The sequence below is a fragment of the Capsicum annuum genome, chromosome 1 (assembly GCF_002878395.1).
Source record: "Capsicum annuum cultivar UCD-10X-F1 chromosome 1, UCD10Xv1.1, whole genome shotgun sequence".
NCBI classification, from domain to species: domain Eukaryota; kingdom Viridiplantae; phylum Streptophyta; class Magnoliopsida; order Solanales; family Solanaceae; genus Capsicum; species Capsicum annuum.
This window is the reverse complement of record NC_061111.1, coordinates 181661749-181676822: the sequence shown is the minus strand read 5'-3', so window position 1 is coordinate 181676822 and position 15074 is coordinate 181661749. Positions and strand designations below refer to the sequence as shown.

General features: G+C 30.9%; 1 protein-coding gene across 1 annotated transcript; it reads left to right on the top strand.

The window, feature by feature from the left end:
- The first annotated feature begins 473 nt into the window (after positions 1 to 473).
- Positions 474 to 6833, top strand: LOC107876877. Its single transcript, XM_016723697.2, has 2 exons — positions 474 to 729; positions 3591 to 6833. The coding sequence occupies exon 2, from the start codon at positions 3714 to 3716 to the stop codon at positions 6756 to 6758; it is 3045 nt and encodes a 1014-aa protein (XP_016579183.2). The 5' UTR covers positions 474 to 729; positions 3591 to 3713; the 3' UTR covers positions 6759 to 6833.
- Positions 6834 to 15074: the final 8241 nt, after the last annotated feature.

Sequence of the window (15074 nt, the reverse complement as noted above, 5' to 3'; positions counted from 1 at the left end):
GATTATTGATTGAATTTATAGGTTCAAATGATATTCAATCATCTTGATATTAACAAATAAGATACCATATAACGATTCATATTGATCAGTCGCATAGATATATATTTATACCTTCATGCATAATTATTTATTCAAAAATCTTTATTTTAAATAAATTGATAATATTTTATAAAATTGTACATTACATTACTTGACTCACACGCGCAATGCACGTGCCGCTAAACTAAACTACTCCCTCTGTTTTATTTTATTTAACATACTTTGATTGAATATGAAGTTTAAAAAATAATAAAATACTTTTGTGATATTTATTAAATTATTTTTATTAAAAAATATAATATTATTATCTTTAATTAAATAGAATTTATTGTTTTTGAAACCAACAAAAAAAATATATATTTAAAGCTATTGCAAAATGTTGTAAAGAATCACAAAAACTATTATACTGAGTCCTCGTCAACAACACTTGACACATGGATTGAACCGCTACGGCCATAATTGGGAAAAGAATTTAGTAACCTTATTTACCCCCAAAATTGAGCAAAATAACAAAAAACGAAAAGACACATAAACGTAATTAAATTGAAGTCCAAGGACTTTTTGATTATTTCGAGGTAGTATTACTGCAATCTTGCAGTATTCAGTTCTATAAGTTTCCTCACTCCCTTCGCCTCTTCTTGCATTTGCATTCTAAAACAAATTTCTCATCAACTTCACGTTCAAACCAATGTAAGCTTCTTCATCAGCTTTATGTTTTTTTTTGCTTTTTTCTTTTTTTTAGAAATAAAAGTTTATGTTCTTGTTTGTTGAATGATCTTTTATTTTTATTTTTTTGTTTGTGAGATCCTTTTATCTGACGTTTTGGGGTTCGATTTCTGTAGTAAAGTTTGGTTCTTTGTCGGGTTTAAACGTGTTTATTTTTAGATGAGAAGGGTTTTTTTTGCTCTCTATTTTTAGGATGTTTCTTTTATTTGAGGAAGTACATTGCTTGAAAACTTTGAAGTTTTGGCGTTGCATGTTACTGGGAATCGCTAAAAGAGGCGTCTTTTTTCTATCGCTTTTAGTTTCTGCTTTGTTTGTTTGTTGTGATATGGGGCAAACTTAGTGGCGGGGCGAGGAATTTGGTGAAGAGTGTGCAAATTTCCTTCTCAGTTGTGTTAAGGGTGTGCAAAATTGAATATGCAGTAATAATAGCTAACATTTAACGTCTGTAAACTATATAATTTTTCAGCAAGGGTGTGCAGTGAACCATCCTTCGTCTAAGGTGGCTCCGCCCATTCTTTGGTGCTGTTAATCAATTTCTTTGAAAGTTGCTTCTGGCTGTTGATCAATTTCTTTGAAAGTTGTGGTCTTTGAAAGACTCTTTTCACATTAGGGCGGGGTTTTTGGGTGCGACATACATGCAAGTAGTTTTTTTTTGTTGTTGTTGATACCACTGATGAGAACTCGATGGGTAATGGAACTGCCCCTCTATATACTTAAATACCAGGCTTTTGTTTGCGGTAGGATTCTAATCTTCTACTTTTGCTTAACCTAGACATCTTAAGCTGCGCTCTTACCATTGAAACAAAGCTTTGGGGGCTGATATATGCGCAAATAAATTGTACATGTTTTAATTTTAGTTGTTTGATTTAGTTTATTGGCACTCCATAATATGAGTTTTCTCAGTTTGGTTAGATATTTGTATGTTATTATAGTATAAATGCAAGATTTTAGAGAACCTCTTGTTTAAAACTTTTCTATGATTGGGGTGGGGTGTGTGGGCAGCTAATACACCGGGAAGAAATATAAATGAAAGAATACATACTTGAGAACCCATAATATAATTTTTTTTCCTTCTTGATGACTGAGAAATCTTTTGGCTTGCCTTTTGCCCTTCTGCACTTAAATACCAAGCTTGGTCCAATACCAAATTTTCAATCAAGTACATCTCCCTACCACAAATCTCGTGTTAAACTATCTTTGCCGTTGAACCAAAGTCTTGGGATAGAGCACCCATAATTTGTCTTGAACGGCAAGTTATTACATAACAAGATAAATGGGATCAAGTAGAACACAATGGATCTAGAGGATTCATGTAATCAACCCAACTAGTTAAAATTTGACACATTCTTGTTATTGATGTAACTTCCTTCTAAGTTGAGTTTGAATTCCAAGATGGATCATTAAACATTAAAGAAGGAATACATGGTGCACGAGTTGCTTCGACTTATTTTTTTAAAGAACAGTAAAGAGAAAATGTTTTGTAAAACGAGGTAAAGGTGGAGACCAAGTACTCTTGGTAGTATAATAGCCGTGTGTATAGAAGCCTGTTTTCTAGCAAATAATATGGGAAAAGAACTAAGAGAAGCTTGGACATTCCTTTTGAGACCGTGAGTGTAGAAGTAAAATGCTTTCTAATTCTATAGCTAGACGTCAATCATAGGCATCCCTCTGGGCCAGGTTTCAACTCCTTTCCTCTATATAGCCGGTTAATTGATGCTATTTCCAAATAATTACAAGATATTTATGTGGATGGGCTTGACGAATTACTTCTGGAATTGGAAATAAAAGCTGGTTAATACTTGATATACTGTCTGCAGCTATTATTGTGATAACGATGTCACATATGTATGCGTACACAGACATACCTATGTGTGTGTATTATGTAGGTAGGTCAAATGAGCTTGATGCACTCTTTTTGCAGTAAAAAGCAATTTTATGTTTGATGTATTCTCTTTTTTCAGTAAAAATTAATTTAGGTGTGTCAACTGCTTAAATTGAGTATCTAACATTGAAATGTTTGCTATTACAAATTGGAGATATAGAAAATCTATTTCAGATGCTGCAATTGTTGAAATTAACAGCTTCTCGAGTCAAAAGCATAGGGTTTGTTGTGTATCGGCGAAAGCTTGGAAAGAGAATGGGTATTTCATTTAGTGCAACAATATTTTGCTAATGAAAATTATTAACTTGGCAATGCGTATGAAGAGATAAATGAATGGAATGCAACTTTGAGGTTAGATGTGAGTATAGTAATGGCAAGCATATTGTTGTCCTTCTATTTGTGTTATTATCTATTATTTCTTGTACTTGGATTATCGTATTATTTTGTGGTAGTTATTGTTCCTTTTTTTTCAAATTGCTTTATCATGCTTTATACAGTATTTTGTTGTCATGGCTTCTTCACTTCCGTTATTTGCTTTCCGGACTGCTCTGTTTTGCTTTTCTTGAGCTGAGGGTCTATCGGAAACATCCTCTCTACCTCCCAAGGTAGGGTAAGGTCTCCCCAGACCCCACTTATGGGATTACACTGGGTATGTTGCTGATGATCACTTTGAGCTTGAATTGTGTTTTCATTAGATAAAATCATACAAATATTTAGTGTGATATCAAACTCACCCCATGCTTAGCAATCCCTTCCAATTTTTCCTTTCGACTGTCAAATGCTAATCGTTTTTGATTTAAACTGCTTAGAGTGTTACCATTGCCTTTTATCATTAATATTTTTCTTGAAAAGGAAATCTCTTGCTGCATGTACAGCATTTCTCAACAAATATTCATTTTAGTTTTCTGTTTCCTAGTTAATCTGAGATGCTGGACTTTTTCAGGGTACATGCACTTGAACAGCGGTTGTGAATCTTACCCGTTTCTTAAACGTTTGCTTCTACTGGAATCTACCATCTGAAGCGTAAGGTAAATATAGGTGTGGAACTATCAAATTCTGGACTAATATGGACTGCAACAAAGAAGAGGCCATCAAGGCTAGACGGATTGCTGAAGGGATGATGGAAAATAGAGATTTCGTTGGAGCTAAGAAGTTTGCATCTAAAGCCCAGCAACTCTTTCCTGATCTGGAGAACATTGCACAGATGGTTTTGGTTTGTGAAGTGCATTGCTCTGCAGTGAATAAAACTTTTGGAAATGAGAAAGATTGGTACAGTATTCTTAAAGTAGACCCAACAGCTGATGATGCGCTTATTAGGAAGCAATTCCGCAAGTTTGCTCTCTCGCTACATCCTGATAAGAACAAGTTCCCTGGTGCAGCTGATGCGTTTACACTGATTGGTGATGCTCAAGCGGTGCTTTTGGATAGACAACAACGTATGTTGTACAACAGTAGATGCATTCCTTCTGGAAAATTTCAAGTACCAATGCAGCATAAAAGCTGCCAGCCAGATACCAGGACATATCCTTGGGTACAAAATAATTCCAATTTCACATCAGAATTTGCTAATCCTCAAAGTACGCAATCAGGAGCTCCAGGAAGCCAACCAACCTTTTGGACTGCCTGCCCATTCTGTTCTGTTAAGTATAAGTATTATATAAGCGTGCTAAATAAAGTTTTGCGGTGCGGCAATTGTAAAGAGTTGTACACAGGTCACAAAGTGAATGCTTCAGATGCAACACCCGGAACCAGTAGGAGTCAGTCTACTTCCAGTCAGAAGAAGGATGCTGACGAGACCCTTGCCAGGAATCCATCTACGCATTCAGAGTTTCCCTCAGAGGTTGGTCGGGAGTCTAATAGAAACGGAAACTCGGAAAATGTGTATGGAAAAATGAATAAGGAGGGTTTATCAGGGGAATATAAAAAGAAAAACACTAAGAAAAGGAAGGCATCAACAGAATCTAGTGAAAATTGTGATTCATCAACAGGCATAGACTCTGAAGAAGATACAAATTTTGATGTTTCTGCTCATATGCCTGGGCAGAATTATGAATGTCTGGGTGGGGCAAACCAGCGAAGATCTACGCGGTGTAGACAGCGTGTCAATTACCAGGGAAATGTAAGTGATGAAGATGAAGAAGAAGATCCTTCTAAGCTATCTAAGGGGACTGGATATCCCTCTCCTACAAAGGAGGCTGAGGTTCAGCATTTGTCTCATGCAGCAACTGCCAATGGGAAAAAGAAGAAATTAAGGGAAAGTTTGTCCTCTGAAGAGAGCCTGCAGAACACAGAGCAGGAAGCTGAGACTGCAAATGAAAGAGTGGGTGTACCTGAAAAAGGCAGTGGACAAAACCTTGATCTTCCCTCAGATGTAGGGCCTTCTACTATGACTGAGCCAGAAACATTTGAATGTGCAGATCCAGATTTTAGTGATTTTGACAAGGACAGGGAAGAATCTTGCTTTAAGATTGGACAGGTATGGGCTGTTTATGATACTCTGGATGCCATGCCTAGATTTTATGCAGTCATCAGGAAGATTTTATCTCCTGCGTTTAAGTTGCGCATAACTTGGTTAGAGCCAGATCCGCTGAATGAAGATGAAACCAAATGGCTATCTGAGGGCCTTCCAGCTTCTTGTGGCAGGTTCAGACTGGGAAACTCAGAATACACTGAAGATCATCCTATGTTCTCACATTTGGTATGTGCAATAAAGGGAAATAGCTGCAATGCGATAAAGATATTTCCACTGGAAGGAGAAACTTGGGCCATCTTTAAAGATTGGGATATGAACTGGACTTCTCATCTTGAGCGCAAGAAAAAGTACGAGTACGAGTTTGTTGAGGTATTGTCAGACTATGCTGATGATATTGGTGTTCATGTAGCATACTTGGATAAAGCTAAAGGCTTAACTTGTCTTTTTCATCGAGCAGCAGCAAAACTTGGGGAAAGAGACCCATTTCTGATTCCTGCAAAGGATATGTTTAGGTTTTCTCATAGAGTTCCTTCTTTCAAGATGACAGGGATGGAGAGGAATGATGTTCCTGAAGGATCTTTTGAACTAGATCCTGCTTCCTTACCTATTGACCAAGTAGGCATTTCTGCTTCTGCAGATCTTGACATCGAAAATGGGAATGCATTCCAAGATGTTTCTTGTCCTAGATCTTCATTTTCTGCAATGAATATGGTACCGGATGGGAAGCCTCAAGGCATTTTATCTCCTGTAGATGGGGTGCAAATGAAGCAAAAATCCAAAAGAGATACATCTTCAGTTAGTCCGAAAGGGAAGTCTGAAGGAAATGCTCATCCTGCTGATAGACAATCCAGAATTAACTTGGGAAATAATTCATCCATAGGCCATAGAGAGAATGCTAATCACATAGATTCCATAAATTCTGCAGAAAACTATGTTGCACCAGAAGCTAATGAGGTTCCTGAACCTGATTTCTACAGCTTTGATGTTGAGAGATCATTGGAGAAGTTTCAAGTTGGTCAATGTTGGGCAATTTACAGTGATGAAGACGCGTTGCCAAGGTACTATGGCCAGATAAGGAAGATAGATCCTATGCCTAATTTTGTGTTGCATGTGGCATGGTTTTATGCCTGTCCACCACCTAAAAGTGTGATACAGTGGCATGATAAAGCAATGCCAATTGGTTGTGGGTTGTTCAAGTTTCGAAGCAAAAAACTGAACGAATATACAGGAACAGATGCCTTTTCACATGAAGTAGTCGCAGAACCTATGAAGAAGGGTGTACACAGGATCTTCCCCAGATCAGGTGAAGTTTGGGCAGTATATAAAAACTGGAGTGCTCAGATGAAAGGTGATAAGCTAGAAGATTGTGAATATGAAATTGTTGAAATTGTGGATGTTTCTGATAAGTATGTCTCTGTTAAGTTCTTAGCATGGGTAAAAGGTTTCAAGTCTGTCTACAAGCCTCAAGTAGAAGCAGAGGCTGCTAATGGCACAGTGAAAATATCTGTATCTGAGCAGCTCAGGTTCTCTCATCAGATCCCTGCTTATCACCTGACAGAAGAGAGAGGTGGCAGCCTGCGAGGTTTCTGGGAGCTTGATCCCGCAGGAATGCCTGTTTATTTACTTTGTAGAGACTGATCACAGACGCGACATGAAGAAACATTGAGCTTTTCTTTTGTTTATCCTAGACCAAAATGTGAGAGTTTTTGTACATTTTATTATGGTCATGCCAATAGCTCATTATAGGAGTTTGTTTCATCTGGGTGCATGCTGAAATGCTATCTTTGAACATAGTTTGATCACCTTTCTTTAAACTGATATATGCAGATATTATGAACAGCTAAATTATGGTTCCCTAGGGAATATATATGAGAGATGCTTTTTATAAATAGAAACTAGCTGTATAAACTATACCCACTATATTCTCTCTAATGCTTCTCTTATGTTTCTTTCAAGTTATTGTGTATTGAGAGTTTATTAAATGTAGAGTTTTTTGTCCCAAAACTATTTTGAACTCTCTCAAAACCACATTAATGCCAAGTTCTTTTTTTACACTATTCTATAATGCTTTCCTTCACTGCCTCCTAGTTTCTAATTCCACTCAAAGTTATCTTTAAAACATTATCCTATTTGACACTAATGTACTTGATCGCACTAAACGCGATCATAGAAAGAAGAATTTAAATGTGATTGAAACCGTAAACTCATGTATAATTATTTGACTGAAAACATTGTATGTTAAATATGAAAATCTGTATATGTAAATCTGAATAAAAAAGACCATATATGAAAGAGTCAGGCGCCAAAAAGATATGTTTTCAATACAACGTACCAAAATGGACACTCTCAAAAAACATGTACCATAAGGGACAGTTTGCCCATTTTTGGCGAACTATTTGTATCTCCGTAACTTTTCGTTAACGTCCACAATTCCTTTTTGAAAAAATAGTTTGCCCATGTATGGGTGAACTACTTCTCAATCCTTTTTTTTTTTCCTTAGTTTGCTCACTATGAACAATTTCAGCCAACCAATTCTTTTTTTTAAAAAAAAAAAGAAGCTATTTAGGAAACTGCACTTCCCAAATCCATCAACTTGAGCAAGAAACATACAACTTGGTCCTAAGAGCCTTTAAAGCTTAAGCTGACGTCATTACATGGGTAATATTTTGTTATAGCATACTCGAGAATCTGTGTTGTTGTATTATTTTTATCAGGTTTTGTTAAAGAACGAAAAAAAGTCTCCAATTGGTAGTTAATGAGATGGGTGATTTTTTTATAAGGCTTGAGCAATCCTCATCCCTTTGAGCTAGTTTTTGAAGTATGAATTTGGTCTAACACCTAATTTTACAGATTTAAATGACTGCTTCACTAAGATTCTTTATTCAGGAGAATGGAAAGGTTGATAATTGAGTTTAAAAGAGAGTTACGGTTGTTGATATATCAAAACATTTCAACAAAAAAAAATATATATATATCAAAACATTTACTAGAAACCTAAGCAAATGCATCATCAAACTACTGAACACTACAAACAATTTAGTATATATAAGATCGTCATGGTATACACAACATCGCTAGTTACGTCTCAGCATTTTAATGTAGTGTGGTATGTTGCATTAATAAGCACGAAGTTAAATTGTATGGGAATACAGAGGTTAAAATATTTATAAATAAAATGTGAGAAAAAAGTGTATTGTTAATACGGAGATTAAAATATTTATAAAATAAAATGTCCTAATATGTAGGTAATTATCACTAGACAATATTCCATCTATATTACTGTATATATATATATTCTTTGGGTAACAATCTTTTACGTTATTGTCTCAAAATGATTGTTCTTATTTATGGAAATTAGTAGGGGTGTGTAAAAATCGAATCGAGCAATAAATTAATCCGATAAAAATGTTATTGATTTATTGTTATTGGGTTAACGATTATTTAATCATTTTATTCAATTTTTTGTTGGGTTATTGGGTAAATCGATAATCCAATAACGTATAATATATATATATATATATATACACACACGCATACATACTAGTTGTTATATATTTCTCTTAAGTTTTCTTTAATTTCTACAAACTAACAAAACTATTCAATTTCCTGAACTAACATTCATTTCAAGCTTGAAAATTTTTGTAAATCAAAACACATCATGTGAGATTTTGGTTGCAACTAAGATTCAGTTTCTTTAATGTTAGTTGCTACTATTTTATTTTATGAGTATTTTCTTATCGGTTAAATCAAAAATCAAATCGTTAAGGACTAAAATTCGATAAACTGAAACTGATAAAAAATATCTTACTGATTTGGTTATTAGTTTAGCATATTTAAAAATAAAAAATAATAAATTGAGCCGATAATACATAAAATAGAACCGAACCAATCGATGCACACCCCTAAAAATCAGTGTGTGGGCGAACCCCCTTCTAAATCTCTTTCAAAAAAAAAATGGTTCGTTGAAGTTGTTCATGGTGAGCAAACTAAAAAAAAAAAAAAATTTAAAAAAAAACCATTGAAATTTAGTTCGCTCATACATGGGCAAACTATTAAAAAATGTATATAATTATGGAATTGGGGTTCGCCAAACACTGAGCGAACCCCCTAAATTTATTTTTTTAAAATATCTGGTGCATGATAACGTTAACGGAGAGTTACGGAAATATAAATAGTTCTCTCAGAAATGAGTGAATTATCCTTTTGATACATATTTTTAGGAAAAATGTCCGTTTTGATGCGTTGTGTTGAAAAAATGTCCTTTGCAGGACTCTATATGAAACCCAACATTATTTTAGTGGGGGACAACACTTCATAGTAAAAAGAGGAAAATTCACACAAAATAAGGGGGAAATGATGTGATAAAAAGATTTGCATCTAAAAGTATTAAATTCTAGGTGATATATATGTATAATGATTTTTTTACAAAGATTCATTAAAATTAAATGTTATTAAATAAAGAAATGAGTTTAATGAATAAATAACTTCCTAATTCTCTCTTGTTAAACTAATCTTTTCAACCAAAATCAATTATTATAAAACTATAATCGCCTAGGAAGAACTAATAAAGAAAAAAATTCACAAAAATAATTAGAAATAAGTGAGTTAAAGCTAAAATGTGTATACAAAAATGTCATGAAAAAGTGTTTTTACCTGAATATTGATGGGATAAGATTAAAGTTGCTTTCATCTTTTCACAACTTATAACGAAGAATTTTAACTGAGACATCATAAGAAATTTATATTTAGATATTTTTATATAAAGTACTCATAATTATTTTGGTAGTATAAAGGTACGTCAAAAGAAAGTATGTTTATTGACAAAAAGAAGAGTGCCACAGTATTACGTTTCTCAAGAACAACAACATACTCAATATATTCCCACCAAGTAGGGTCTGGGGAGAATAAGTGTACGCAGTCCATACCACTACCCCATCTCCGCTACAACACATTATGTTTCTCATTTTTTAAATTTTTACATATCTTCACTATCTTATAATTTTTCCTTAACCCGCTCATAGAAGCAAAGTAATGCTGTTATGCCTTCTCCAGAAGGTAGATTATGAATGACTCAATTTAACTAAAATATTTAATGAAGCTAATAATTTGTAAATAATGAATTTAACCATACAATCAACAAACTCATCCCACCAAATTTTAATTATTCTTTATATATTCACACGATAAAGTGCAAAGTCTCATAATCATGCATGATTCTCACAATATCGAGAGTACAAGTTTGTAAAAGTTACTTTGGGTCGAACAAAAACAAACAATTCATCGTATTCAAACTAGCCAACAATGAAATCTCTACCAACATATTTTCTAGCGGACCCCTTGGTTGCTTTCTTTCTTATGCATAGGAAAGTTTGTAATAGATATATCAACTTATCTTTGGATTATCCGAAAAATGGCCTCAACTTGATAAAAAGTAAGACTAAATTATTATTATTTAAAAAAAAAAAATCTAAAAAAATGGACAGCATATGTTATCGTAAGAGAGGACATCAAGCTTATTTGTGGAAAGTTAAAATATGAGGATGAAGCAAAGAATTAATCAACCATTACCACCACATTCAAGGATATGTTAAGAGCATTAATTTGCTTCAAATATATGGAAATCGTGCCAGTCATTCACTCAAATGATCCACCGTTATAGCCTGTTAATAATTGTTAGTCAGAGTGAATTTTAATTGTCTTCACAAGTCTTCATTTAGGAGATGTGGCTTTTGGAATTTTTCTTAACTTGGCACAAAAAATTTTAAAATGACAAAAAAAGATAGCATTCTTCATCATAAAGAGTGGGGTGTACGTAATCGGGTTAGTTCGAATTTCTTAAATATCAAATCAAATTATTTGTATCAAATTTTTAAATCTATACATGAAATAAAACAAATAAAATTTGAGGTTTTCAACCTCGAGTTTTCTCGATTTTTTCAATTTAATCGTTTTTTTTTTGTTTTTCAGATATTTTTCATTAAAGGCTTACATATAATTAACTTGTTCTTAAAATATTTCTTTAGTTCAAGTAGATACAACTATCTTCGGTGTTGCTTAAGAAAATAATACAATATGAAATCAGTTATGACTATAAAATATTCAACAAAAATAATAATAAAATTATATTAAAATAAATATTGCATATTAATAAGTTACAATAAAAATAATCATAATTTGAATATATTAAGTCATGTTAAGTAAGTTTAGTAAGTATTAATTACATGACTAAAAATTAAATAGAAAAATAAATTTACTTTATGTACTTATGCAAAACTAAAGAATCAATATCCAACATAATTATCAATTCTATTGTTTCAATTGAATATTTTTGTTAGAATTAATATTGATTTGGACTTTATTTGAGTTACTAATATTCATAGGCTAAAAAACTTATTGGATTCACAATTCTAAGTTTAAACTTGGCATAATATATTGAACAATCAATTCAATGAAAAAATTTAAAAAATATTTATAAATTATATAATAATAATTATTTTATGTAATAAATATTTTAAAAAATTGTGTAAATATAACATAGGGTTGGTTTGACTATTTTTTTTTTGTTAAAACCAAACCAAACCAATTGTAGTTGAATTTTTTTCTTAAATCAAATCAAACAATTAATTAGTTGAGCTTTTCGATTTGACTCAATTTCCGATTTGATTTAATTTTCAACTCGTTTTTGTTCACCTCTAATAAAGAGGTTTCATGTCACTTTATTTATGTGTAGCTTTAATCTATATCTATAATCTATAATATATTAAAAGTGTGAAGCCCCTTAGAAAAGTTATTTGAACTTTTTGTCCTTCATTAAATGTCATTGGTTTAGACAAAATCGTCTTTTTACTATTTATTTTAATTATTATTTTATTAAATTAAGAACTCCTAAAATATATTGAATGATACTTAATAATATATGGTAAAAAATGTATATGAGTCCTACAATATATGGAAAAGAATATTAGAAAAAGAATTAGACTTGAATTATAACTTTTGAACTTTTTGTTATAGAATCAGTACGAATTTGCCTTAATTAATACTCATTATTTAAACAATTCTCTTTTATTTTCCGATTAAAATTCAAGCAATTCTTTTCATATTAAACCATAGATTCCACGTAATTGTACTATAAGGAAAACAAGTCAGAGATCTTAATTGGCATGAATGGCATTTAAAAAAAAAAAATTACAAAAATTACAATGTCAAATTTCTAGGAAAAAAAAAAAAGAAAAAAAACTTGCAGAAAAGGGTAATAGAAAAACCGACTATATATTTAGAATTTTATTTTTTTAAAGAATAATAGGAAAACCTACCATATATTTAGAATTTTGTATTCTCATATATTTAGGAGTTTCAAAAATATTTATATTTATGAGTTTTGTTGGTGAGAAAAGGAAAAAAAATACTGCAGAATTGTAGGAAGGAAAAAAAGGAAAAGAAAGAGAAAAACGTGTAGAAGGAAGGAAAAATTTATCATATATTTTGGATACTTATATTTTATGATATGTCAGAATTGTAGGAAATAAAAAGAAAAGAAAAACATGTATGAAAATTTACTTGTGAAATTGATAATATTTATGATTGAAGAGATAAATTTACTAGTGATTTGAGGTATGTTTGTTTTAGAAATATTTTTGGTATGTTCTTAAGGTTGTGGCTATGAAGCAGTGCAAAAAGTTTACATGATATATTTTATGAAGATGTAATTGAAATGAGATGAAACGAGATCGCTGTGTAAATTACATAGTTATTAAAATAGTAAACTGAAACACTGAGCACTTCAATTCATATTTAATTTCATCAAAGTTTTTATATAATGTTAATTCATATTTAATTTCATCAAAGTTTTTATATAACACGTATAACAGATATTGGCATGCCTATGTTAGCTATAATTTTACTAGTTCGTATGTGTTTTTGATCTGGAGGAATTGTAGCGAATAATATCGAATTGAATTTGTATATGTAGCTTTAAGGTGCAATATTTACGTCAAGCTTGGATCGTGTTATTGAATTGAAATATATAAATAAATCCTAACAATGACAATGATTCACGATAAGAAAATTATTTGAGGCGATCTGCATTTTGGCACTTTAAATTTCTTGATCCCCTTCAATTGTTATATTGAATCTAAGCTGATTTATTTTTTCAATTTATTTTTTGTGTGTGCGTTTTATTTTAAAGGTTTTAACTAAAAAAATAAACAATGGTAGTTACATATAGGCATTAATTGTTCATGTGGAAATTGAGATATATATGTATATATATATATAGTACTAGCATGGATGTTTTTCATTATTCAATAATTTCCAGGTATTTAATTAATATGAATCCATGAATTGCTGATTATGATATAATTTTTTTTGATGAAAAATTCATTGGCTAAATGAAGAGGAGTCAAAAGATTTTCTTTTATAATATCGAAGTGATTTTATAAAATTAAATTCATTGACGCGTGACACAAGTGCGGGGCGCGTATCCTAAACTAGTATAAAGAAAAGGGAAAATTTCAGAAATAGCAATTATAGAGCCTTAATTGTAACTTCTATAGCAACAGTTTCATAATTACGAAAAATAGCAAATTGTATTTTGTATTTAAGTAAACTTTTGTTATTCAAATACATATACAACAAGATTTACTGCCCTTGTTTTACTCAAATTAGTTGAATTAAAATAAGGAATAATTATCTCATCTAATTAAATTTCCATAAATTACTCTTATTTAAATTAGTAGATTCCTTTTCCAAATCAAACTCAAATATAAAGATTATTATTTTCATGATCTTCAAAATTTCAAAATATCATTCTCTTATATCTTTAACTATCTTTTCTTGTTAGTTTTTTTTCATTTTTTTTTAATCTTTTTTCTTTATTTATTTCTTTTTCTTTTCCATTTTTTTTCCTCTTTATTTTCTCTCTTTTTTTTCGCTTTTGTTTTTACACTTTTATTTCTAGTTCCTATTTCTCTTTCTTCTTCTTCCCTTTTTCACTTCTTTTTTTTTTCTATTTTTTATTTTTTATTTTTGTTTTTTTCAAAATTTTTTTTTTTTTTACTCTTCTATCTCTATCTTTTATTTTTAAAAGACAAATATCTATATCATATATACATATTCAAAAAATATAAAAAATAAATAGACATATAGATCTGCATATATATTTATTGTAAAAAAAATGTATGTATGTATGTATATATATATATATATATATATATATATATATATATATGCATATGTATTTACAAACATACATATCTGACTCACATGTATATATAAACATATAGAACACAATCTCTATAACGAAAATGACAATTATATACATATACATATAGGTAATAAAAAAATACATATACATATCTTAAAACAGTAAAAGAAAATAAATAAGTACATATGTTACCCTCTAAAATGACATAGTATGTAAAGTTCAAAGACAAATCCAACACCGTATAAAATACATATAGCTCTGCATATGTATTTATCGAATACATACCTGATCCATATGTATATTCTTATTTTATATGAGTCACCTTTGTATTTCGCAAATACATATGAAGATATATAGTATAGTTATATTTATTACTGTTTAATATGAATATGATATGGATTTCGTAAATACATATGTATGTTTTGTACTGTAAATACATATCCAGATCTGTATGGCTATGTATTTAGTATGTTTTTTAAACATGTCTATGTGATATACATATTTGTTTTTTCAAAAATAAAAGTTAGAGATATAGAAGAGTAAAAAAACGAACAAAAATAAAAATATAAAAAACAAAAAACAAAAAAAGAGAAGTGTAAAAGCAAAAAAAAAAGAAAGAGAAATAGAAGTGTAAAAATAAAAGGAAAAAGAAGAAGAAGAAAACGAAAAATAGAAAAAAAAAATATGAGAAAAAAAAAAAAAAAAAAAGGAAAAAGGAAAAAAAAAAAGAAATAGAAGAGCGAAAATAAAGT